The sequence below is a fragment of the Strongylocentrotus purpuratus genome, unplaced genomic scaffold (genome assembly GCF_000002235.5).
Source record: "Strongylocentrotus purpuratus isolate Spur 01 unplaced genomic scaffold, Spur_5.0 spur5_scaffold_12, whole genome shotgun sequence".
NCBI lineage: Eukaryota > Metazoa > Echinodermata > Echinoidea > Camarodonta > Strongylocentrotidae > Strongylocentrotus > Strongylocentrotus purpuratus.
In genome coordinates, this window is record NW_022145597.1 from 4,698,061 (window position 1) to 4,723,950 (window position 25,890).

Genomic DNA, 25,890 nt, shown 5'->3' on the forward strand with positions numbered 1-25,890 from the left:
GGATTGTCAACGAAAAGTAGGGAGGAGGGTAACTTTCTTCTAGTTGCGAGATGAAAGACACAGCAGTATTTGTACAGTATCTTATACCCGCAGAAAAGTATACTGATGGGACTATTGTGCGTAAACCGTACGCACTATTCTTTATCTAGGTTTTAACCATTTTAACGTACACTGACCTTTTAGTGGTCGCGAACTAGCGGTCGCCAAATTCAGCTCAGCGCTATTTCAGTTCAAGAACTCTGATTCCTGATCGCTGTCTCCGCTCGATAGAAAGCTGAAAATAATCCTATAATGGAAACGATAGTGGAGGAGATTGTAGCAGTGGAAGTTTTAAAGGTATCATTAATCATTTTCAACTAGATAATCGTACGTTTTATTTGTTTAGAAATGTAAAAAATACCTTCTTGAAAAAAAATTGTGAAGTTACGTGCAGTCCCATTAATGCTATTTGATGTATTAATAATGTTATGAGGTATGATTGGATTGGGGCACTCCAGCAAAGCATAGAGAGTCATAGACAGAAATAACCGTCTGATATGGGTCATTTCTTTAATAAAACTGACATTTGTTGACATTCCCCATACACAGACGGTACTCCAGACGACTCGCACCGGGGGATAGATTGGTCCATTTCCATGATTTCTGTATGAAGTGGTGACCAAAGTTCGCGGACATTTTAGAACATATTACAAAATGTGATATTCAATCTATGATTTCTCACATTCTACACAACTTTATTTGTTTCAATTATTACCAAATGGACGGCAAAGTTTTTTACTACAGATTGGTTCTACTAGAAAAATTTACCGTCGAAGGATTTCGGAGATATCGCGATCTAAAAATTCGATGTCCGATCGTGCGTGCGCGCTGCATCTAAAAAAGTCATAAAAACAACGAGACCTAACTTCACGCACGGTGGTTTACAGTTGATTTATCAAAAAATTCGATCCATCAAAAATAAGGTAATATCATAATTTGCAAGACAAGATATCGTACAATCAGTCAGTACCACTCTTTACTTACAATTTTGAGGATTTCTAATCTCAAAATGAAGATTTCCAGACCCTTATCGGTAAGTTGATAATTTTTCGGAACGGACGCAAATAACTGCAAAATTTGCCGATCTTTTGTCAATATTTTCACAATTTCGCACCCAATTCTAAAGAAAATTTCGTTTCTGGGTAATTTTATGACCCTCTTTCCATTGGTGATATCAGATTTTCGAAATCTTACCGATTTTTTGAGAAAGCGAACTTTGGTCACGCGCGAACTTTGGTCACACCGCCATACCACTTTTTACTAGCGAACTCTCTCCCCCGATTTTCAATATTTAGACTAGACTCTAGATCTAGATCTAATTTTCTGATTTATAAATCAGATAGAAAAAGACAATATGTATTGTTCTCCTATTTCAAATCTTTTGAAAGCATACATATGTTTAAATATGTTGATGATCTAACCCTAGTTGAGTGTCATAAAACAAACCAAATTTCAAACATGCAAGAAGCTGTAGAATGTCTATCTTTGTTGGCTGATATTAATAAAATGCAATTGAATCCTGCGAAGTGTATCAAAATGGACATTTGCTTTTCTAGAGTACCAGTCAATCAGTCTTCCATCATTCTCGGAAATTGTGTTCTTTCAACTGTTTCACAGGTGAAATTACTTGGTGTCATGATACAAAACGATTTGAAGTGGGAAGCCCATGTCAGAGATATTGAAAAAAGAGCGAATGCAAAATATATATGCTCCGTTCTTTTGAGAAGTTTGGTCTTTCACATGAAGATCTGATTACTATTTTTATTGGCTATATTCGCCCAATCTTTGAATATGCTACTCAAGTTTGGAGCGGAGGCCTCACTAGTGCACAAAAACAACGCATCTTAGAAAGATTACAAAAACGTGCATTGAGGATTATCTTTGGAAAGGATTACCATAGTTACGCAAACGCTCTTACTAATTCGAAATTACAAACATTGGAAAGTCGTCAAAATAACTTATGTGTTACCTTCTTTAAAAAAACTCTATCATGCACAGACCAGTTCAAACAATTTATACCCCAAAGAGCACACAATAGAACTTTGAGAAGAACTAACAAGATCCCTTAACCCAGGTGCAAAACTAAACGTATGCAGAATAGCCCAATCCCAGATTTGATCCGTTTATATAACAAAAGTTTTTTATGATTGTATTTAATATACTTTGAAACAAATTGAATTGTCAAATTACAATTTCATATTCCTTAGTATATAATTAATTCATAAATTTGAGGTCTGATTTTTTACCAAGTTTGTCAATGTATTTTTTATGACATGAAGAATGCGATGCATATCTATATTTATATTTTAATATCTCTAATGTTCACCTTATAATATTCATAAATTTGTCTTGCAATGTATCTTTGTATTTTATCAGCATGTACATAATTGTTTTCCCTCTCTGTCCATCTGTCCCCTTTCTCCCCTCTCTCCCTCTCTCTCTCTCTCTCTCTCTCTCTCTCTCTTTCTTTTTCTCTTTCTCTCTCTTTCTCTCTCTTTCTTTCTCTCTCTCTTTCTCTCTTTCTTTCTCTCTCTCTTTCTCTCTCTTTCTTTCTCTCTCTTTCTTTCTCTCTCTCCTGCTTTCCCATCTCTCTTTCTTTTTTAACTCAAATTTTTTAATTTAAATATTGTATAAGATGAATGGTATATAGTATATACACGCTCTTCATAATTATGTAGATTGTAGTGTGACATCTTGAAATGTATACTTGCTTTTTTCCAGCAATTTACTCATGTGCAATTCAGTTACTTTTTACTGTGATATCTCTTGAAATGTATAATTGTCTTCACCATCAATGTTTTATTCATGCACAATTCAGTTACTTGTAACTGCGATACATGGAAATGAATCAATAAATACCATTTATCTATCTATCTATCTATCTATCTATCTATTTACAGTTATTAACGTTTGACGAACTATTATAAAATTGCAAATTTGCGGACTTACTTAGACTTAGACCGAATTTTCCATCTCTTTCGTTCGTTAAGCCTCTTATTTGGGTAGGGTTGGCTCTCTCTTTAGAGATGGAAACGGACTATATACCGCCAAATGTGTAGGTTAGGTGTGTAAACTTTCACACCAAACTTGCAAAACTTATCCCCGAATTACTCCTTTCACAGGATGCATATCCGCTGCATTTTATATTATAAATTAGGTATAGAGTTAACTACTTCGGTTCCACTTACCAACTTGACTGAAACAATCCGTTTAATGGTCCATTTTTAGGAAATTATGGGTCAAAATCGACATCCATGATAAAAATCTTGCAGCGGTAGTTTAAACCCTCGCTGCGCATGACGTCATCTAAATCTCATCCCTTCTAGTCTACGACAAAGGCAAAATGATTATAACGGAAAAACTGTGAACGAGCTAAGAGTTCGTAACAGGGAATAATTTTCCTCAAATTTTCTGATTAGCAATTTCAGCCGATGGATAAATATTTCAAATGAAATTCTGTACATTTCTATGGAAGAAAACTGCTACACAAAAGATATTTTGTATAGCAGTCATGCAAAAATGCATAGCAAATTGCGATGCGATACCAGGAAAATTATTCCCTGCGTAATGACATGCGCAGATTTTTAAACGTCTTTAGATAAATTAGATATATGGGCATTAGATATATGTCCATATCTAATGCCCATATGCCAATATGCCCATAGCCCATAGACCTGTATGTGCATATGTGTCATATGTGTCCATATGCACATACGTGTAAAAACCCATACAGTTTCATGGACTCTAGGTTCCTCTGCCTCCGTCAATCCTTAAGGCTCTCAGATTCAATTTGAGAATAGTCCTGTTTACCAAACTTGTAGGCCTTTGAGTTGGCCAGTGTCAATAATTTCTTCAAATTTTCCAAGTACACTCCAGAGTATTCTCCTGTCACTACTCCTCACCCCCCCCCCCCCCCCCTCTCAGTTGATTGTCAGTGCCAGATTCTCCAGACATTATGTAGCTAGCAAGAGTCATTAAATCTTACTTGTGTAATCCTAAGATCATGAGTAACAGTTTTGGCTTTTCTCTGTACTTCCTCATCCCTCTATGTACCTGGCAAATCGGCAATGGAATTTTCATCATTCTTCTCCAAATTCTGGAGCTCAAATGTCTTTTTTCATGTTTTATACAGAAACATGAGCAACTGTACAATGCTGAGCTTGCCCAGGGGAGGGTGACAGTCGGGACTCAGTTCCAGTATGCCTGGTGCCTGGTGAGAAGCCGTTATAGAGATGACATGAGGAGAGGGGTAGTACTACTAGAGGAACTGCTACATGGTGGAAGCCCTCAGGTCCAACGGGATTGTCTCTTCTATCTAGCCATAGGATACTACAGACTCAAGGTTAGATTTATAAAATGTTCAAAATTACAGTCAACCTAGCGTAAGTTAATACCTTTAAAGGACTTGCATTGACTTGAGCAATCTTTGACTTAGAAACACATCTATACTGGTCGAAGCGTTGTTTGCCTTAACACTGCCTTTAGAGTGGTGTTGAGTGGTCTGGAGCGGTCTAGGAAACGAACCAGTCCAGAGATACTTTTCCTGGCACATTTGTGCCTTCACACTCGCTGTTAGACCGCTCTGGTTTAAAAAGAGAGGGGGGTACTAGAGAGAGGGACGGGGGAACAGAGATGCCAACTGTTCCGTTTTTGTTCCGTTTTTTTGTTGTTGACGTTTTTCTTAATTTCTGATCATGGGCTTTGTGTCGTAAGTGTATTATGCACCTTTGTCTTCAAACGATGCACGCATGATGGTGATACGGGCCCCAAACTGCGCACATTGCGAACAACCCATGTATAATGTATGCACGTCGCGCTCCGATCCGGGTACGTATACGTGATACTGCCGGGTTTTTTTAGCTGCTCGATTGGGCGATATCTCAAGGTGAGAGATTTTTTTTAAATATTGTTTTTTGCTCTTAAGAATACTTTTTTTTATTGAAGAAGGTTGGCATCTCTGAGGGAAGAACGTAGGAGCATGCACCAGCAAATCTGGTGTACAGGGATCATTGTATATTAAAACAAACAGTCCGTCTGTCTGTAGAATGATTCAGAATACTATTGAATCCCATTGGTCCTAGGTAGGTTTTTTGGTACCACAAAAGCTTCTATTCATTTATACACTTAGCTTTGAGCTTATTGCATATGCTTTTGAAGTCCATAACCCAAGGCAATTTTCTTGTTCATTTGTTCTTAGGCCATGTAAAATTGATTACATGTTGATCGTCCGGATTTTTTGAAAAAGAGGAGGAGGGTGTACCATGTTATTTGATATTTGATATTTCAAAATGGCCGCTCAAAATGGCCGCTCGGTACATTTTCCCCACAATTTTCCGTAGAGATCAGTGATTTTCCCTGACAGTCGAGGCTTTTTTTTTTCAAGATGGCCGCCGACAATTTTTTTTTTTAAATCAGAAATAGAGCCATTTTAGCAGTGTTTTTCATGTTTTTTTTCTTTCAAAAAAAAATTAAAAAAAAAAAATAAAAAAAATAAAATTAAAAAAAAAAAAAAAATAGGAGGCGGCCCTCAAAAAGGAAGCGGGCGGGGACGATCAACATGAAATCAATTTTACATGGCCTTATATCGATTGAAGAAGTAAACAAAGTTGGTTTTTTTTTTTCAATAAATAGTCCTATATTTGTTTTACATTGGAGCACAATCACTATTTTTGCAGTTGATAAGGCGCCTTGGATTAATTCTCATGTGCGAGAAGCTGCAGCTTTTTAACCAGAGAGCGCATGCATCAAAGCCGATTGAGTTAGTCCCGGATGCACGATTTGCCCACGAAAAGCTGCAAGCTTATCTGTGTATATATAACCGAATGAATTTTTAAAAAATAATTTTTTTTCGGGGAGGTAACTTGGAGGTGTCAATCTAGACACACGGGTTATGAGAGCCCCATTCAAATTTAATTCTCCAGCAATTAACGGAAATAAAGACTAGTGGTTTTTTTTCTCTCTCGCCAGTATAGGGCAGGTCCAAGCTATTGTTCCCTCTGGGGGTCAAATTTCATCTTTATATACTGTATATTTAACAAACTATACATCATTTTAAAGCTGAAACTATGAATGTTATGAATCTGATAAAAAAAAACTAAAAAATTATCAAAATACGAAGAATGCCAAGGTCACGAACTTTGATATTTATTAATTAGCGTGACGTACGGGACATTACATTTTTATTTTTGTATCTCATTTGAATTATTTTTTTAAAATTAAATATCTCAGGACATGTAGACCATCATGCTAGAAAATAGGAAAAAAATATAAAAACTTTCAAAATTAATTAATTATGCAAATGAGGTAGGTTCCAAAGTTTGATGTCCCATACGTCACAATTTGACATTAATTTGTTTAATTTTAATTATGAAAATAATTTTTTTTTTTAAAGAAATTCTAGGAAGTTCTAATTTAGATGAATACTTTTAACAAAATAGGTTTAACAAAAATTACAAAAATTCTGTGTTGATTACATAATCAAATTTTTAAAAATGTGACGTACGGGACAAGTGTGTGACGTATGGGACAACCCCATATAAAACCAATGCAAGATGTGAAAAAGGAAATGACCAAAAGGAGAATATATACTTTGTTAGGAAACTTGTTGTATACAGGGATATATGAACATTCCAACTGGGTCCCTTCTAGGAATTTACTTGTACTGTTGTTGTTGTTGTTGTTTTAGTCTGAAAGGCATGTGTCATTCAATCATGAATATTTATTGATGTGATTAGTCTTCAAGTCAGACCCCTGGTATTGCCAGTTGATGTCCCCAACATTGGCAGGATGCTAAATATGTAAATCATAATAGTGTAATAGTTCATGGAATGAGTCTAATGAAATGATATGGTAGTAGATGCACCAGAAGCTGGCTTTTACAACTCATAGATGCTGCAGGTAAGAATAACACATGGTATCAAGCTCACCATGCGAGGTTGTTTTTTGATATTCTATTTAAATGCCATGTATGATGGTAAAGGATTACAGCATACACTGTACATGTTTGGACTCAGCTCGGGAATTCTGATCTCCTAAAAACTAAATCATAACTTTTAAGGAAGGATAGCCTATTTGAGTATTTCACACTCTCACCCACTTAAGATTTTCATCACTTTTACACCCATGCATTTTTGTTGATTTACACCTTAATCTTTTGCATTGTGGAAAAGGTCACACAAACCTTTAGGGTTAATTTCATATACATGTATCTGGTGGTGTTAATAAGATGTCTTTAATCAATACAAAATACATTCAAGATTTATATTTTTGTATCCATCTTTCACAGGGTTGGGCGGTAAATACCGGTGGCGGTAATTACCGGCGGTATATACCGGTAAATACCATCCGGTAAATAAGATGCGCGTCCGGTAAATATGTAAAAAACGGGAAATATGATTTTAATTCTCTATTTATTAATAATTTTACTTGTTTTGAGCCTCATAACTGAAAATATTGTTCTTGATTTTGATTTTGTATCAGCTTTATTATCAATCTTCAATAAAGGAACATGGTATAAACATAAAAGAATTGCACAGTCACAGACATATAATAAGAGTAGTCCAGGTCATGGCTCATAACTGCCAAAGCAGGGCATACAATACAAAACATATAAGACATAAAGATGTTATAAAACATGATCGCCGAGATCTTTAACAGTAGTTGTGTTCATGCCAAATTGTTTCGTTTCAGATTAAGAAAAATACACAATTTATAATTCACTTTACTCAAATAATGTATACAAATGCTTAATCGTTTTGGAGGAATAGAGGGCTCACGTGGTCGTGATGCAACAAAATATAACATGTTCAGTGGCATGCATTCAGCCCACGGTTGCACCACGATAGCCCTCTTTATTACTTATAGGCACTATTACTTTTATTATTACTATAATTATTTTTAGCTTTATTATTATCATTGTTATTATAATTATTATCATTATTATTATCATCATTATCATCATCATTATTATCATCATTATCATCATCATTTTAATTATCATCATTATTATTGTGTTTATATTTATTATTATCATTGTTGTCATTATTATTATTATTAATATTATTATTAATATTATTATTCATTATTATCATTTAGTATCCAGTTATTACAGATTTTTACAGTCTTGCCATGAGGGTTCACCCTTTGCGCAATAAATTGCAAAGGACGACACAAGGGCCATTTTACTTAGTTTGTCCCGAAATTGTTTTGTGTTCCGTTTATGCAAGTAGCCCAGCATCTTTGTTAGTCTCTGGGTATTGCTTGATGAAATGAACCCACGAGAACCGACTTCAATTGCCAAAAGTTCTACCTCATAGCCATTATCTTCAATGTCTCTGACGAGGGACGAGTATTTATCAACTTTATATTGATAGGCCTTATCGATTCTAAGTTCAAATGGGATTGTCAGTTCCATGATCATGATTTTTTTACTTTTTTCATCGTAGATACAAAGGTCAGGTCTCAGGTTTGTTTGGGTACAAGACAATGGGATTGTTGAGACAGGGGAGTAGCCGATTAAATAGGGAATATCATGAAGGATTTTTGTATCGGCCGAAGTACTTTCTGTGATGAATTCTACAAAGCATTTTGGTACATTGTTATGGCGCCAGGTGTATCGCCCTTGAGATAGGAATAGTGAACAGCAATTAAGAACATGGTTCAGTGTCTCAACACAATCGCAGTGCCTGCATTTGCAAAATACTCATAGTAGGAACAAACAAACAGATTTATAAAATCCTCACTGCATACATGTACACACCCAAACAAATGGCATTTTGTTCATATGCTAATTAATAGGTATTCATGAATATGGTAATTAGCAACTGGGAACCAAAACCTTCATACAAGTTACTTTTATTGTAAAGTTTAAGATATTTGAATAAAATCAGTGAAAATTTAAACAAAATCGGGCAAGGAATAAGGAAGTTAAAGCTTTTTGAAATGACTAGTCACTAGAGGGCGATATTCAATTTGATGACGTCATTTGTGGACAACTCTCCATGCCTTTTGTACATCAAATTTCATGTTTTTCCTTCTTTCTTGTGATTGAGATAATAGAATGCAAAATGATATTCTACTTCACATGTTATAAAATCCGATCAAGAACACAAATAAACAGGAAAAAAACGAAAGAATTGTGAAATTTGATGTACAAAAGGCATGGAGAGTTGTCCACAAATGACGTCATCCAATTGAATATCGCCCTCTAGTGACTAGTCATTTTAAAAAGCTTTAACCCATATTCCTTGCCCGATTTTGTTCAATTTTTCACTGATTTTATTCAAATATCTTAAACTTTACAATAAAAGTAACTTAGTATTAAGGTTTTGGTTCCCTTTAATGAAGAACATCATATCAAGATTAGGTGTATATTTGGTATCTTTTTCCTGTATTTTTTTCCAGCATTACATAATTACAGACATAGACAAACACACACACACACACACACAAATAGTACACACAAGAGCAACCATACTCACCACCATTGTTATTATGTTCAAAATTGGACAATCCCTATGAACAAGTGAGTGGAAAAATATATTTCCCGGTATTTCCTGGTATTTCCCGGTAAAAAGTGGTAAATACCGGTAAATACCGCTTATTTCCCGGCGTCCGGGAAATAAGCCTCCGAAGCCGGAAATATGCCAACCCTGATCTTTCACAAACATGTACATTAATGTACATCAAAATTCTTGAATATATGACAACAACATATACATGTTCTAATCTGTGATAAAACGATACAAAAAGACAATATGTTCAGCATCATCTTTGAATTCCTTCAAAATTCTATGATATTACTATCAAGTAATTCAAACAAGCTATGAAGAAAAGACTTCATACTTGTAATGTACATGTATCTTTGTTCACAAACACTTACATGTAGAGCATAAGAAATGTTCTTTGACAAAATATGATGTGCCGAGTGTGCCCCTGTGTTTCAAACAAGTTTAAATAAAAGGTTTCAAGTTCAAGTTCATCTTCTTCATTAATTACTATTTAAAAACATTTAGCAATGCTGAATGGAATGGATGAAAGAAATGAGAAAAGAAGCATGACTGTACATGATACATGTAGATGGGTAAATGGAATAAAAATGGTAATGTAGTGTGTATGAATGTAATTGTAATTCAATTTGTTTTCTTTATTAAAGTAATATTTGGATTGATTTACCTCATAAATTAACACAGAGGATATTAAGTGAGGGTCAGAGGATCTATTGGCTTCTAAAACACTCTAACTGTCACTGATTTAAGTTTATAATGTTCAAATTTATCAAATTTTAACGAAAATTCTTAATTTCAATGCATTTTCCCATAGGGAAAAGTTGTCCCGTACGTCACATGTCCCATACGTCACATACACACATTTATGTTTTGGTATATTACATAACAACAGAAGGTCAGAAAAATATGGTAATAGTTGTGATTAATGCTTGATTCCATGATGAATTAAGATATCATTACCATAAATCTCATAACTTAATAAATTCAGAGAACTTTTACGATGAACTTATTTTTGAAAAAGTCAGAAATTCTCTGGTCCCGTACGTCACGCAGCCCATTAATTACATTAAAAATTAATTTATGAATTGGTCAGAACTAAAACTTTCCACAAATGAACTAGCCCATAATAGCCACAGACTCAGACCAAAAGATAGTCGTATAAATAATTTCATCCATTGTTATTTCTTGTTTAAAGTCTCTGAATGTCCCGTACGTCACAATCCAAATAGCTTGGACCTGCTCTATAAACAATTGCGTGCTGGCCATAAAGCCAATGTGGTGATTCATGAATTCTTGTTTGGAGACTATGCTATTCCATTGTCTTTTAACTCATAGAGGCAAAACACATTTTACGGAAGGTTTTAAATATTATTTGTTTCTTTGAACTTGGTATAAAGCCCTCTCCAAAGAAAATATTTTCTCTTGCTCCTGTCCATCTCTTTTCCTCCCTCTCTTCTCTTTCTCTCTCTTTTCTCCCCACTCTCTCTTTTGTTTCTTCACTGGCCACCTATTATGGGTGCAATCTGCCTCCCTATCCGCATTCTGCCCCGTGCCCCCCTCCCCCGTACGCTAGTGTTTCTCCGGCTTATTATTATCATTATAATCATCATCATATTATTATTATTATCATTATTTAGATGGGGAGGGTGATGAATAATGAAAGGAAAGCAATGAATTATAATAATTTGTTTATAATCGTTTAAAAATTTGGGTTGGTTTTACTCTTCCATTCAATAAATCTCATTAAAATGTGAAAACTGCCCTCATTATACATTTTTTTGTCTTCCTCCCTCCCCAAGTATACTAATGTGTCTTCGGCTTTTTTTTTGGTTGTTGTTAGGTTGGGGTAATGGAAGGAAGGTAACAAATCATTGATTGACATTCGTTTAGAAATTTGCGTTAATTTTGCTCACATCACAAACAAAAACTTATTAGGATAAATCAATACTCTTGCACAAGATTCAAGATTACGATTCAAGATACTTTATTTCTCCAATCGTGCAAAATATAAACTAACATTATCAATTGCTCCTGTTTGTTGTATTATTCATTATAATCGGTTTTTTTCATAAGCATGTCCATTTTTCTGTCACATGAAATTCTGATACTGCTGGTACTTCATTGGGAGCAGCGTAATCCGCGCTCGCCCTGAAGAAATCTCATGACGGCAAGCACCCTAGTATCTCATAATCCGCCCTTCTATTGTTCGAGTTTATAACCATGACAACGAACTCTACCTTTGGCCAAGTTCATTGTTCCTCTTACTTAACATAGATGTAGATAGGCCTCATACATAACTCTTTTCATATAATCATTCTATATACCGGTAGTTCTAAAATGCTTTCAAACATTTTGTGTCGTTTTTGTTTGTATACTTTGTCAATTTACTTACAAACTATTATTGTCAAAATTTGCCAATACTACCAAACTATTACGTTTTCCCTATCATCCTCCGCTCTAGAATCCAATTATTTATTTACTTTTATTTGTTCGGTCCTTTTCACATTTTTCTTGTCTCTCTTCAAGATTTCTTCTGTTTTTGTAAGGGTATTTATGCTGTTAATGTTTGTATAAATAAAAGAGAAATCGTTATTCTTTCTCTTATAATGTTGTCCACCTTCTTCTATAGATAACCCTTTTGTGCTTAAGTATAATGTCCGATGTATATTACTTCTGTCAATAACATACAATGAACATATAATTTTGTTTTGATGCAACAGAGATTTTTATTTTTATTTAGGAGTACGTCGAATCGTGATCTCATTAAAAGGGTTGTTTAAAAACAATACAACCTGTTTGAAAATGCAATCAGTTGTTTACAATACTATCTGAACAACCAGATGTCTACATAGTTCATATTGTAATAAACTCTTAGAATTTTTAACAACGATTTCTCTATGTTTAACCGAATTATTTTTTTTTAAAGGAGATTTTTATCTGGTGGGTATCTGGGAGGTGTCAATCATGTCAATAAAAATTATTACATTAATTTAAAGGCTGTCACCAATATGCATTATTACATTTAAAGTATTGACACTTGTGGTACTTTAGGTGTATATATACGTCATGTGGTATCATCAATATTCATGATACGCACGCACCCAGAAACTGATGCGATAATTTATCAAATATTGAGATTTCATCCAAAAATTAAAGTGCCAAGCTATATTTACTTAAAATAAATGACATTACAAGAATATCGGGAGGCTTACCGTAAACGAATGACTACCTGGGTCGTAACTTGTCCATAACCATAATTGCGACATATAATGCATGGTACAAGCCCGGGGGGGGGGGGGGGGGGGGGGGGGGTAGTCACGTATATTGGGTATACGGGGATATGCCGCTCGGAAGGGTGACTTTTTCAGGAAAGATCCTTAGACATGGGTCCCCTTTTCATTAAAAAAATCCTTAAACTTGGGCCCCTTTTTTCATTAATTTTTTCCCCTCTTTTCTCCCTCATTTTCTCCGGATTTTGGGATTTGCTCCAAAATACTCGAGCCTACATTATAAATACCTACATCTCTCCCATCTCTAAATAAATCCGGGGCCTAAACAATATTGGAGAATCCTTCGGTGATAGCATTTCCAGTGTACGAGGTGTACGTAGCTCGTAAACTCAACTAGACCCCGGGTTACCACATATATCAGGACCCCATGGGCCCTATACCGGGTACTCATATGGCAAAATGCGCGCTAGGTATGGTATCCGCCCTTATAGGGGTCGTACCCCTGGGAACTTGTAGCGCTTCGCACGCTGAAAATGATATGATCGGCAGCTATACCCTGCGTACCCTCTGCCCAGCAGCCGGCCAGCAGCGGGGCTCAAGCAGGGAGCTATATAGCCAACGCTTGAGAGCTCGTGTACGTACGGGTACTTTTATATTAAAACGGGAAAAGTCCTTCAATTAAAACAGATGCTAGAGGTGCTAGCACAGTATAATTATGTTGCATGATGTTTTCATCTTTATGTGTATAAACTACTTGTAAACTACATGTAGTATGGTACAGTTTACTAACAAAGAATTTTATCGAGAAACTGCAAAATCATTGGCCATTATTATTACACACAAAGGTGCATTAATATCCTGGCTGTGTATTAAAAGGTGTGCTAATGATTCTCAACATTTCAAACACCACTGTACAAAACTCAATCAATTTCACTAAAAATCGGTACTTTAGTGACAATTGATGACACCTAAATAGCAGTAAAATAGATTTTCTTCCAACTTTCCGATGTTAGAAAGAATAATTAAAAAAATCTAATTGTGAGTCCACTGTCAAACTTGCTGATCAGCAGCATAGGCATGATTGTGTCCACCTGTGTGTTATGAGTGTATTGACTATTCATGTATCTAAATGCTGCCTACTAACGCGTAATGCAGTGCTAAAGGTCAATACGAATGAGCGTTGACTCTCTATATGCTTTGCTGGAGTGTATTATTACAGCTTAAAAAATGTAATATTTGAAGTTTGAAATCCTTAGACATGGGTCCATTTTCCCAAAAAAATCCTTAGACATGGGTACCCATTTACAGCAAAAGGACCCTTGGATATGGGTATGGGTTCGGAGGTCTCTGCCGCACACCCCCGTCCAACTATAATCTGAGTACCCCTCCCCCCCTTCCAGAATCTGGCCGATTTAATTTGATTAAAACAATTTAAAAATTGTTTATATGAATATCATTGTTGAACATTATATTTGTACTATTCAACTGTATTTCTTCCATGCCCCAGAAGGGGCTGTTAAAGAAATTAAAAAAAACGTTGTATGATTGTCATTGTCATTGTTATTGTCAATATCCACAACACACATCACACTGAGCATGGCATTGCCTTTCATGATAATATGGCTTCTAAACCGGCAACCGGTAGGCCCTATATGAATAAAACCAGTTCCAACACAAAATTTAGGGTCTACTTCTAATTACAACAGTCTTTGAAAAAATCAAAGAGAAAGAAAATAAAGAGGAAGAAGAAACGAAATGGGGGAAAAGAAGGGCAGATCAGTTGCGAGTTTTCCCACCAACAAGGTGCGCTGGGGGGCCGAGTGGGCATTACACCCCCCCCCCCCACCCCAAACAAAAAAAACAGGAGGGAGAGAGAGAAAGAAGGAAGGGAAAGGAAACGGAAGTGTGAAGAAAAAGAAAAAGTGATACAAAACAGAGGAAGAAGAGGACTGGAAGAAGAAAGGGAAAAGGGAGAAAGTTCAGTTGCGATTTTTATTCTTTCAACCTGCTGTCCCAAAAATCTTACCAGTTTGTTTTTCTTTGGAGATGCATAATATCATTAAGTTTGAAGTTCATATCTTAAGTGGTTCTTGAGATATCGAGATAACGGAAAAGCGGGATGAACGAACAGACAACCCGGCCGGGCGCGCTGGATGCAGTTTGTGATGGGTGGGGGGGGGGGGGGGGGGGGCGGGCGGGCAAACATTCCAGAGGGCTTACCCTCCAGGGGCTCATGTCTTCTCACCCCTAATAAAACACACATGCACGCCTTCCCATCCTCTCGCAATAATACACAGGCGCATGTTTACACTTCATACAACACTCGTACATAATTATATACACACGCCCTTTTTTATATTTGTTTTTATTAAACACGTGTAATATAAAACCTGCAAGTTAAGTTTAAAAAGTTTGAACGCTTTATGATCATGATCATCATTCTTCAATGATCACCATATTATTATATGGAAATAATGTTTAGATCATGAATGATTATGTTCATGACACTGTTAATAAATATCATGAATAAATCAAAACAACGTTTAGATATACTGTTAATAATAGTTTCCCCTATTTTCAACAGATAGGTGAAATTCAAATTCTAGCATCGCTTCAAATATTCATGTTAACAATAAATTTTAACATGAATATTAGTTTTTTTTCAGGCAGAAAGAAACTCAAAAAAAGATCTTGCATTTGCATGTGATTGTATCATTACAATTATTTATATTGTTTTATCAATTCTTGTGAAATAGTATGCATTTAAGCTTTTGGAGCTTTGTTGGGAGTACTTGTATGAAAGAAAGCGTTATTAACTAATAATGCACATGATTGATATTGATCGCGATCACTTTGCCATTCAGTCAAGTAATGAATAATGTTATATAAATTCAAGTATTTATTATGTGTTTCTGTTCAAGCTTGTATTATAGAAAACAATATAGTATAAAGAAAATACAAATTCAATTCATTATGTCTGTACGATGAACATAGTACAATCATAATCTAGTTCAAGCAAAGCGTGACCAAGGAAAATCATTATATTATTAGTATATCTTTAATATAAATATATATATTTGTGTATATTATTCATGTAAGTGTAAATACTTGAATTTGAATTCAAAACAAATTGTTCATAGTATTCGGCAATAATGGTCATAAACTGACTTAATTGCTAAACAACAACAACAACAACAGCCCATTAACCGGCCTGTTTGTGTGTGAAGATGGAGCTAGGGGATTATTCCAATGAAAGAAACAATAGCCGGATTATCTGAACTACGGTCTGCCCACATTGTATTCGCTTTGTCATGATCTGCAGTGATCTGCAACGTTTTGTATGCATCCACTGAATACTGAATACTAACAACAAGCATAATAACAACAATATATCCCATGAATTTCTTGAAATATTTTTGACTGCCTCGTTTTTGCCTTTGATATCGAAACCCACCCGTATGGCAAATCACTCCGCCACCCTTATTGATAATGTTTTTTGCAATACTCTTCCTACCCCAGACTCTTCTGTAATTCTATCTGATATAACGGATCATTTTCCTATTATGTCACATTTTACCCTTAAGCACTCATTAGTTAATCATCACAGACCATCAAGATGCAGACCTAACCATGAAAACATTGCCATTCTTGGCGTATCTTTAGACTCTGCTGACTGGTCGTGTGTTTACGATAATAATGACGTAATTTTTTTCTTTTAATAATTTCCTTAACATATTTCATGATCAATTAGATATTCACATTCCTAAAGTTAAAGACAAAGGAACTACCTACAAAAAATCACCGAGACTTCCATGGATTTCTAAATCACTTTTACATTCAATTAACAGAAAAAATAACTTAAATGTAAAATGAAAGGTACTGAACAGGCAAAAGCTAGATACAACAGTTATAAAAATATTTTAACTAAAACAATACAATAAGCAAAAAAAAGCTACTTTACTAACCAGTTAACTTTATATAAGAACAATATTCAAAACACATGGAAGATTTTAAAACAAGCAATGAATTTATCCAATAACAAATCATATATAACTAAAATTAGGTATAATGATGATATTGTCGAAGATCCTGAAAACATAGCCAATACTTTCAACAACTTTTTTCCTCTATAGGGACAAACTTGGCTGAAGGTATTCCTCCTTCAGCCAAACATTTCTCTGATTACCTAGGCACACCCAACCCCAATACTATTTTTCTCACTCCTATAGTTAAAGAAGATATCATTGATATTGTATCTAATTTGAATAACAAAAAGAGTCCTGGCTATGACGACATTAATAATTTTATTCTAAAAGGTGTAATATCTTCAATTGTAAATCCTTTAGTACACATTCTTAATCTATCGTTACTTAATGGACAAGTCCCAGATAATATGAAAATCGCAAAAGTCATACCCCTGTACAAAAAAGGTGATAAGTTGAATGTCAGTAATTATCGACCAATCTCTTTATTATCCTCCTTGTCGAAAATTCTAGAAAAAGTTGTTTATCGTAGAACTGTTTACTTTTTAAAAACTCATAGTATTTTTTCCAACTTTCAGTTTGGATTTAGAGAAAAACATAATACAGAACATGCCTTATTGAATTTTATTGACAAAGTAGCGCATGCTTTAGACAATTCTTCTCACCTGGTTGGCATCTTCCTGGAATTCTCCAAGGCCTTCGACACCATCAATCATGACATATTATTATTCAAACTTTCTCATTATGGGGTGCGTGGGAAGGCCTTGGAGTGGTTCAGGAGTTACTTATCCAATAGACGACAATATGTATTCTTGAATGATCATACTTCCATTATGCAAAACGTAAATTGTGGAGTACCGCAGGGAAGTTTGTTGGGCCCTTTATTGTTTATTATTTATATTAATGACTTTTGTAAATCATCCGATGTCCTTTCATTTATACTTTTTGCAGACGATTCTAATTTATTTTATTCCCATAGAAATCCAAATTCCCTAGTCAACGTTGTAGATTCTGAACTTGAAAAAGTCATCCAATGGATAAAAGCAAACAAACTATCCCTTAACCTCCAAAAAAATAAATATATGTTATTTAGTAATTCTATTGACAGACTGCCCAAGAATATCATTTTTGACGATACCCCCTTGGAAGTTGTTTCATTCATTAAATTTTTAGGCATAACTGTTGATAACAAACTTTCGTGGAAATACCATATAGATAATACATGTAAGATCATTTCACGGAATATTGGCATAATAAATAAACTTAAATTTCATTTTCCGACATCATCCCTACTCATGCTTTATTCATCTTTGATTTACCATACCTGAATTATGGAATACTTCTTGGGGCAACACGCAGCAAACTCTATTAAATAGACTTATTATTACAAAAGAAGGCTCTCCATATTATTTACAATTCTGCTCCACTCTCACACACAGACCCGTTATTTGTTAATGGCAGACTATTAAAAACAAATGACCTGTATCTACTTCACTTAGGACAATTTATGTATAAGTATTCAAAAAAGACCCTTCCACATATATTTGATGCCATGTTCCCCCTAAATCGGTCATTTCATGATTACCCAACTAGACGGTCAAACGAGTTTCACCTTCCATTCTTTAGAACTTTATTAGCGAAGAAGTCTTTATGTATGATGGTCCTAGATTTTGGAATTCTCTAAGTGAAAGTATTAAAAATAGTCCATCCCTAAATTCTTTCAAGAAAAATCTAAAAACATTTTTGCTCAAATCTTATAGTAATATACAAGAATAATCTGATAACAGTTGGTAATCATCTTAATTTTCATTTAGGTCTTCATCATCTGTTTGATTAATTTAATATTTATTTGGTCTTATGATCTTACCTTCCCCAAATTAACATTATAACTTACTTTTTCTGGTCATGATTTGTCCTTGCTTCTTCTTCTTCTTCTTCTTTCCCCCCCCCCCCCCCCCCTTTCCCCTTTCCTTCTTATCTGTTTTACTTCTCCTTGTTCGTTTCGTGTTTGTAAATTGTATGTTGTTTTGAAATATTGTCTTGTGTTTTCTAAGTCTTCGTAGGCAAAATTTGAAACATTTCTATTTTTTTTTTGGGGGGGGGGGGATCCACAACCTACAAGCACTGCGTTTTTAGTGGATCCCCCCCCCCCCCATTTCCTCAGAAATTAAGAAATTCTTGTAATAATTTTATTATGTGCAAAGTTTATTTGTATAGTTTCTTGAAAAAATGAATTATGTATGAAATCAAATGTAATTGTTTACCTTTCTGTTGGGAATGAAATAAATATGAATATGAATATGAATATGAATACTAGCTTCAGGTGTTTGTATCCCGAAAGGAGGGCACTGTATCCAATGACCGGGTATTTTGTAACGCTTGTATTAAAGGGATAGTTGAGTTCTGTTTTCAGACCGCAAATGCCTTCAAAGTGCATGGTTATTGCTCTTATTCTTATCTACATGTATGACATTTATAGTGCCCTGTTAGAACCTAAAATTGCTATGGGGGTAATTTTAGACCCCAAAATGTGTGAAATTTAGCCATTACGATACCAATTGCTACACTTAAAAAAAAACACGGCGACCATTAATTAATTATTAAATTAAATGGGCCAGCTAATTGTAGGTAATATAAGCAACACGAAAATGCCAACAAAAAGGCCAACATCGGCATTTAAGGCGTTATTTCGTTTTTTTCAACGTTTTTTTTCTTCTCATCTTTCTCTCTCTCTCTTTCTCTTTCTCTCTCATCTCTCTCTCTCTCTCTTTCTCTCTCTCTCATCTCTCTCTCTCTCTTTCTCTCTGTCTCTTATCTCTTTCTCTCTCTCTCTTTCTCTTTCGCTCTCATCTCTCTCTCTCTCTCTCTCTCTCTCTCTCTCTTCTCTCTGTCTGTCTGTCTCTCTTTGTCTATATCTGCCAATGTCGTTTTCCATCTTCATCTTTCATATTGTTTTCTATTCCGCCATTTGCTTGCAATATAATATAATGAAAATACACATTCAATTCATTCTGTCCGTATGATGGACATAATCATAATCTATTTTAAGCAAAGCATGACCAAAAAATGTAATATATAATTATATATCTTAAAAACAAATATTATTCATATGTTATTCATAATATACACGCATATTATGTGAGTGCATATACGTAAATTAGAATTAAAAACAAACTTGTTCATATTATTCGGCAATAGTGGTCATAAACTGACTGACTTGCCTAAATAAAACAACAACAACAATGACAGTACATTCACCGGCCTGTTTGCGTGAGAAGATGGAGCTGGTGGATTATTCCAATGATAGAAAACAATAGCCGGATTATCTGAACTATGGTCTGCCCATTTTCATTCGCTTTGTTATGATCTGCAGTGAAAAAGCAGAAAGTCTATTCATGTTTTGGATTTTCGAACCCATCAGCTGCAATGTTTTGTTTGCATCAACTAAATACTAGCTTCTGGTGTTTATATTTCATCAAGAGATTAAGAAATATAGTGTAAACATTTAGAAGAAGCTAAAATGAACGGAGAGAAGAATATTATAATAATTATAAGAATTAAGACTTTTGAATATAAATCTCTGTTGCATCAAACTAACAAAAAATGTTTATTATGCTATATTGATGGTGTTAATATACGTCGGACATTATACATAAGCGAAAATATATAAACAAACACAACAGAAAGAAAAAAAAAGTGCCGGGGGGGGGGGGGGAGGGTGATTAGAGAGACAAATATCATAATAATGAATACAGTACAGACTTCGTCCAACTTTCTGTCTCTCCAACCCCTCTCACTCATATTGTTTATTTCTGAACTCTAAATATGAAAGCCATCTTCTTGTTTCCCTGTTTAATACTTTTTTCTTATCTAATTACCATTCTTTCGCTCAAAATCTATCACAATCACAAACATGAAAGGCGAGTTTGATAGAGAGAGGAGAGGGGAAAAGGGGGGGGAGGGGTCTATTCAATAAACTACTGTTTAACGCGCGGAGTTGGGCAAAGGCAACATTGAATGTCCGAGATAAATCATTAGGAGCCAGAGCAAATAATACTGAGTTCCTATAGGAAATATATTTATTCAGATGGTCATATCTCAGCCAATACTTATACTCAATTGTTATCAATATTAGGACATTATTTTTGATGCTTTTTCGGAAATAAAGAAAAATTGATAAATTCAAAACATAGATTATTGATGACATCACACTTCACCACTTATTTTAAATTTGTTTATTACCTGTGTATAAACTGTGTTGGATTCTTTTCATTTCATATACCTGGGGAAAAACTTATGTACTTAATTTTAATGACGGCAGTGTAACGCATTTGCAGATTTCTCTTTCGTAGGAAATCTATCCTATAACAACTACTTTCTTATTAAATTTTTGTCAGAACCAAATATCTTGCCTTTTCAATAATGAACACAAATATTTGAATTCTGCAATAAAATAATTTGGTTTTGTTATCATATACTGAACATATAATATTTGTAAATAAAAATGAAACAAATCAAATAACAAATAACTCATCAGTCATCTGCAAATGCATTACATTGCCCTCCACACCCCAGCTTAGTAATTTGTAATTTGCATGAATGTCTCTTCTTCTCTCTTTCTTCCTTTCTCTTCTCTCTTCTTTCAAAGTCGCCGTTGCGTAATAGCTATTTTATACTCCCGATAATTTATTGTCTCAATCATCTCCATCCAGGCATTTCTATGCCGGAGCACTTCTCATGTTGATTGCAGTGTCCGTGTGTATGTGTAGGGCGTGTACGATTATATTGTGCGTGTGTGTAAGCGGTGTGCATAGGGGTGTGTATATGGGTGTGTTTAGGGGTGTGTTGTGTGTGTCTTTCTCTGTGTGTTGATGCGTGTTAGCGGGAGAGGTGTTCCGGCATGGAGGTGCCTGGATGGACGAGATCAATAACATAACAAAACAAGCTTTTTAAACTGCACTGCCTTTTCCTCAGTTTTATCTTGTTCTTTTAATGTAACCTTTCCTAAAATTGTGATGATTGTTAAATGTTATGTTGAAATGTAATTATTTTGTCTGTATTTATATATTTATATTTGTATGTACATGTAAAGCACCTTTAAATGTCCGAAGGCAAATTTTATGTATTTTTTACATGACAATAAATTATCTTGAATCTTGAATCTTCTTGAAACCTTTGATAGACTTTTGGTCTTCTTTTGTTCCTCACATGAACTTCAAGTTGATTGTTTTATTGAATTCTCTCCCACAATTTTTTTCTATTATTTTTGTCTTATTTCAACTCCTACCTCTCTTTTTCCTTCCTCTCGATCACTCCTATTGTTTCATTCCATATTGTTTATTTCTGAACTCTAAATATAATATCCATTTTCTTTGTTGATAAAATGTTACGTAAAACGATTATCTAGTCTGGGTCGTTGGTAAGATTTTTTTTTAGGCATGATTGTGCATTCAAAGGAAATAATACTAAGCTTGTAGAATTGTTGTATATACTTTAATTTTTATGTTATGTTTCACTCGTTTCACTCAATCATTGAGTTATTAATGTAAATATGTATTGAAATTATGGAAATAAAAACCTTGCTTGAGGATAAAAGAAAAAATGAGGGCTGCTGCTGTTGTTGTTGTTACTTTTTTTACGGCGCTTTCATTAAAAAAGCTCATATTTTGCGCCATTCATTTCTAACTATTAAACAATCTTTTCATGATTAGTCAAGCGTATTGCCCATAAGTTTATAAATGTTCCGGAAGTCAAATATTGTTTAGGATAACCCAACACAGATTAATGAAGTTTGGAAACGAAAACGAGACAAATGAAGCTACAACAAAGCGAAACATATTAAGGAAGAAAAAGCATTAATGTATGACTTGTATAAATGTGTGATAAATAATTTTTCTTAATAAGTTATCCCTTTGAGGAAGGGAATCTGAATTCTGACCCTAAATAGCAGGGGCCGCAGAGCGTTTTTGAGAGTGGGGGGGGGGGGGAGGTCTGAGCATGCGAACAATCTATAAACCCTTTTTCGGAGCTTTATGAAACGTGTCTACTAAAAAAAAAGCCACAGCCACCCGCTTCCGCAGCTCCTGAATAGTTTGAGAGTTACATGGCCTATAGAGGGCGGTCAACTGGTATCAGTTGAAAGCATTATGAGTAGGTCGAGCTCTGTTCTGGAGTCGGAGCGTATGCTCTTTTATGCGGGATTTTCGCACGGGTTTTTTTAATAGAGGGTTTCGGACGATTGTGGCTTTCACGCAAACTAGGCCGCGTTGCATAAAGCTGCGTGATGACTGCCACTCGAATTGATCCAAGGCGCCTAAGATCATGGTATAAAGTTGTGTAATCAGTTTTCTTTAAAAAATGATTACAAATTAAATATTTGCAATGCACAGGATCTGGTAGAGTATGTTATTTGGCATTGATTTTTCTGATCACCCATCATGCATATCATAATGATATTGATTGTTAATGAAATCTTTTATTACCTCAGACCATTCTCCTATATTTGCCTCCTTTTAATGCTGTTTTAGGACTATACAAAATCCCTGAAGTATGTTCAAGGCCTTCTCCAAATAGAGCCAAACAACAGACAAGGAGCAGAGCTTGAACGGTTGATAAAGAAAAAGATGAAATCAGGTATTTATTACTTGTATAAACCTGTGTGTTGTACAGTGTCCTGGTTGGAACTAACGACAGTATGAATAGATATAATTAATAGTAATAATATAGAGGTGTCGTGGTCCAGTGGATAAGTTTGCGGACTGTGAACCACTACATGTAGGTATGGGTTTCGAATCCCTGCCACAGTACTAGCGTCCTTTGGCAAGACATTAATCTGTGGTTGCAATACTCAACCCTGGTGAGGTAAATAAGTACCTGGTAGGATTATTCCTCACGATGCACTGTGCGCTCATAAGGGCTGCTGGAGCTAAAGCTACCGGTAGGTGATAATTGCCAAAGCCCTTTGGAAGCACGTAGGGACATTGACATAATGTACACAAGAACAGATTATCATTAACTGACTCATTAATTAAGGTGATATACTGTACGTCTACATGTAAGGCTATACTGTCCTAGTCGGGTTACATATCTTCATGTCCCCTTCAAGCTTGTCACTTTGCATCATAATTTGCATCATAATTTGCTAAATATTCTTATTTACGGTATGATAATTCTTGTAGCATGGTTGTTACTTGATTGATGAGTCACTAGAAATGAATTCAGGCCAGGCTTGAAGTCAGTTTTCTTGATTTGTTTATGACAAGAATAAGCCGGATGTTTCATTATGGCGATCAAAAACGATACCCTTTTTCCTATACCACTTCTATAGGTATCTCTTGCTCCTTTTCTCTTTTGGGGGTTTATATTCATGTTTGTATCTTTTTGTCTATCCTGTGCCTTTGTATGTGTTAATGTACATGTCCCCCTCTCCTCTTTTTCTATCCATCTTTTTACCCCTCTCTCTCTCCCAAATGTTATAGATAGCACTCTTTGAGTCATTCCTTTTTACCCTTCCTCAATGCCTTCTACCCCCCATTGGTGATCAAACTTTTGATGCAGCTATATTTGCTCAACAATACAGGACTAGAGTTTTAGATGCGATTTGGTTTAAAGTAGTCACCGAAAGAATCAAATATGTTTTAAACTGATGCAAACTTCATATCTTTGCGAACGAGGAGCCTTATTGATCAAATATAACAACTTCCCTCTTCAAAATATTGGGCCCTTAGTAATCATCTCTCAAAAATGTTAATTTTGAGATCCAGGTTTTCTGCCTTCAGCGGTCCTCTGTAGAGTGTCAAGATTTGTGACGTCACATGCGAGACACAGCTAGCCACTAAGCATTTTACGCCTTTTCATGATATCTATATGATTTTTCAGCAAATTATTCATGTTTTTTAAGAGAAAATCTTTCCACCCGATATGATTTGTCCATAATTATCAGTTGTGAATTTTCTTTGGGTGACTACTTAAAAGTTAAGGTTCAGGTATAGTGTTTATCCAAGTTAGAAGTTGGGAACTTTAGTGTTAGAAATTAGCCACAGAGTAGTAGATGCTGAACATAAGCTGTACAATTATCCCATTTCTAATTGCAACCTGCATGTAGAGTAACTGTAATTCCTTGAATGCTATCAGCGCCGGGCAGCCTAGCAGAGCCGGGTAATATTCAGAATGCCTTGAGCACCTTGCATGGTGGATATGTGCGCTACATAACCAATATTATTGTTATTATTACATACTGCACATCTCTTTTTTTCTCTCATTTTATTTGCAGATGGACTTCTTGGAATGGCAATAGTAGGTGGAGCTGCAGTAGCCTTGGCAGGTCTAGTTGGAGCTGGAATTGCCCTGGCAAAGAAATAGAACTTGCTCAGGTCACATACCATCTTTAAAACAAAAGACATTTTGTTAATCATCTCTTGTGAACTGCGGTCCTGATGCAAATGTATGGAACATATTACGAAGGTTAGAAGACGTTTTCGATGGAAGGAAAAACAAAATGCTTGTCTGGATTGCATCATGCACAACTTGCATTTGTTGTTGAGCCATGTTCAGACTAGAGATCACGTTTCATGTACATGTTAGCCCAACTCATCATGCCATTGGAGTTAATCATTTGTCTCCTCATTCCAACCTACATGTTTTTAGGTGAGTGGGACTGCAGTATCAGCATTGTATGGCTTCGTGAACAAAATCAGTGTTAGTACATGTGGATCAGGATGTCGAAGAAAATATGTCATATGTCAGGCATTTCGGTTGAAAATTATTCTGATTTCACAAATCGCTCCAAAAAATTAACTTGAATAAAAAGCTTTGTTTCTGTTATTGTAAAATTGATGACGAGTGCTTCCATGATAAAGAAAAAGGCACGAAAAAGGAGCCAAGATATAAACATGTAGTATGGTTATGCTGCTTTCAATTGAAGATTTATCACTATATACCCCACTTTTACTTCACTGTAAATGTCACACATAGTAATGTTTTTTTTAATATCAAACTTTGTCTTCTCAATATTTTGTCTGTAATGAATGAAATGTGTTACATTTCTATATTTGCCCGTCTTATACATTTCTGATGTTTGTAAATTGATCAGTCTCATTTACTGTTTCCCATGTGAGTTCTATTTTGAAATCC

The 25,890-nt window shown here is 35.1% G+C and overlaps 1 protein-coding gene across 1 annotated transcript; it reads left to right on the forward strand.

The window, feature by feature from the left end:
* The first annotated feature begins 166 nt into the window (after positions 1–166).
* On the forward strand, positions 167–25,626 carry LOC756336 (mitochondrial fission 1 protein). Its single transcript, XM_030981647.1, has 4 exons — positions 167–336; positions 4,172–4,381; positions 23,286–23,391; positions 25,031–25,626. Exons 1-4 carry the CDS (start codon positions 292–294, stop codon positions 25,117–25,119), a joined length of 450 nt encoding a protein of 149 aa, XP_030837507.1. The 5' UTR covers positions 167–291; the 3' UTR covers positions 25,120–25,626.
* The last annotated feature ends 264 nt before the right edge of the window (positions 25,627–25,890 follow it).

Coding starts and splice junctions, on each gene's coding strand:
- LOC756336 (XM_030981647.1), top strand. CDS start 292: ATGGAAACGATAGTGGAGGAGATTGTAGCAGTGGAAGTTTTAAAG. Junction 337..4,171: donor TAGCAGTGGAAGTTTTAAAG/GTATCATTAATC, acceptor TGTTTTATACAG/AAACATGAGCAACTGTACAA. Junction 23,392..25,030: donor AAAGAAAAAGATGAAATCAG/GTATTTATTACT, acceptor TTTTATTTGCAG/ATGGACTTCTTGGAATGGCA.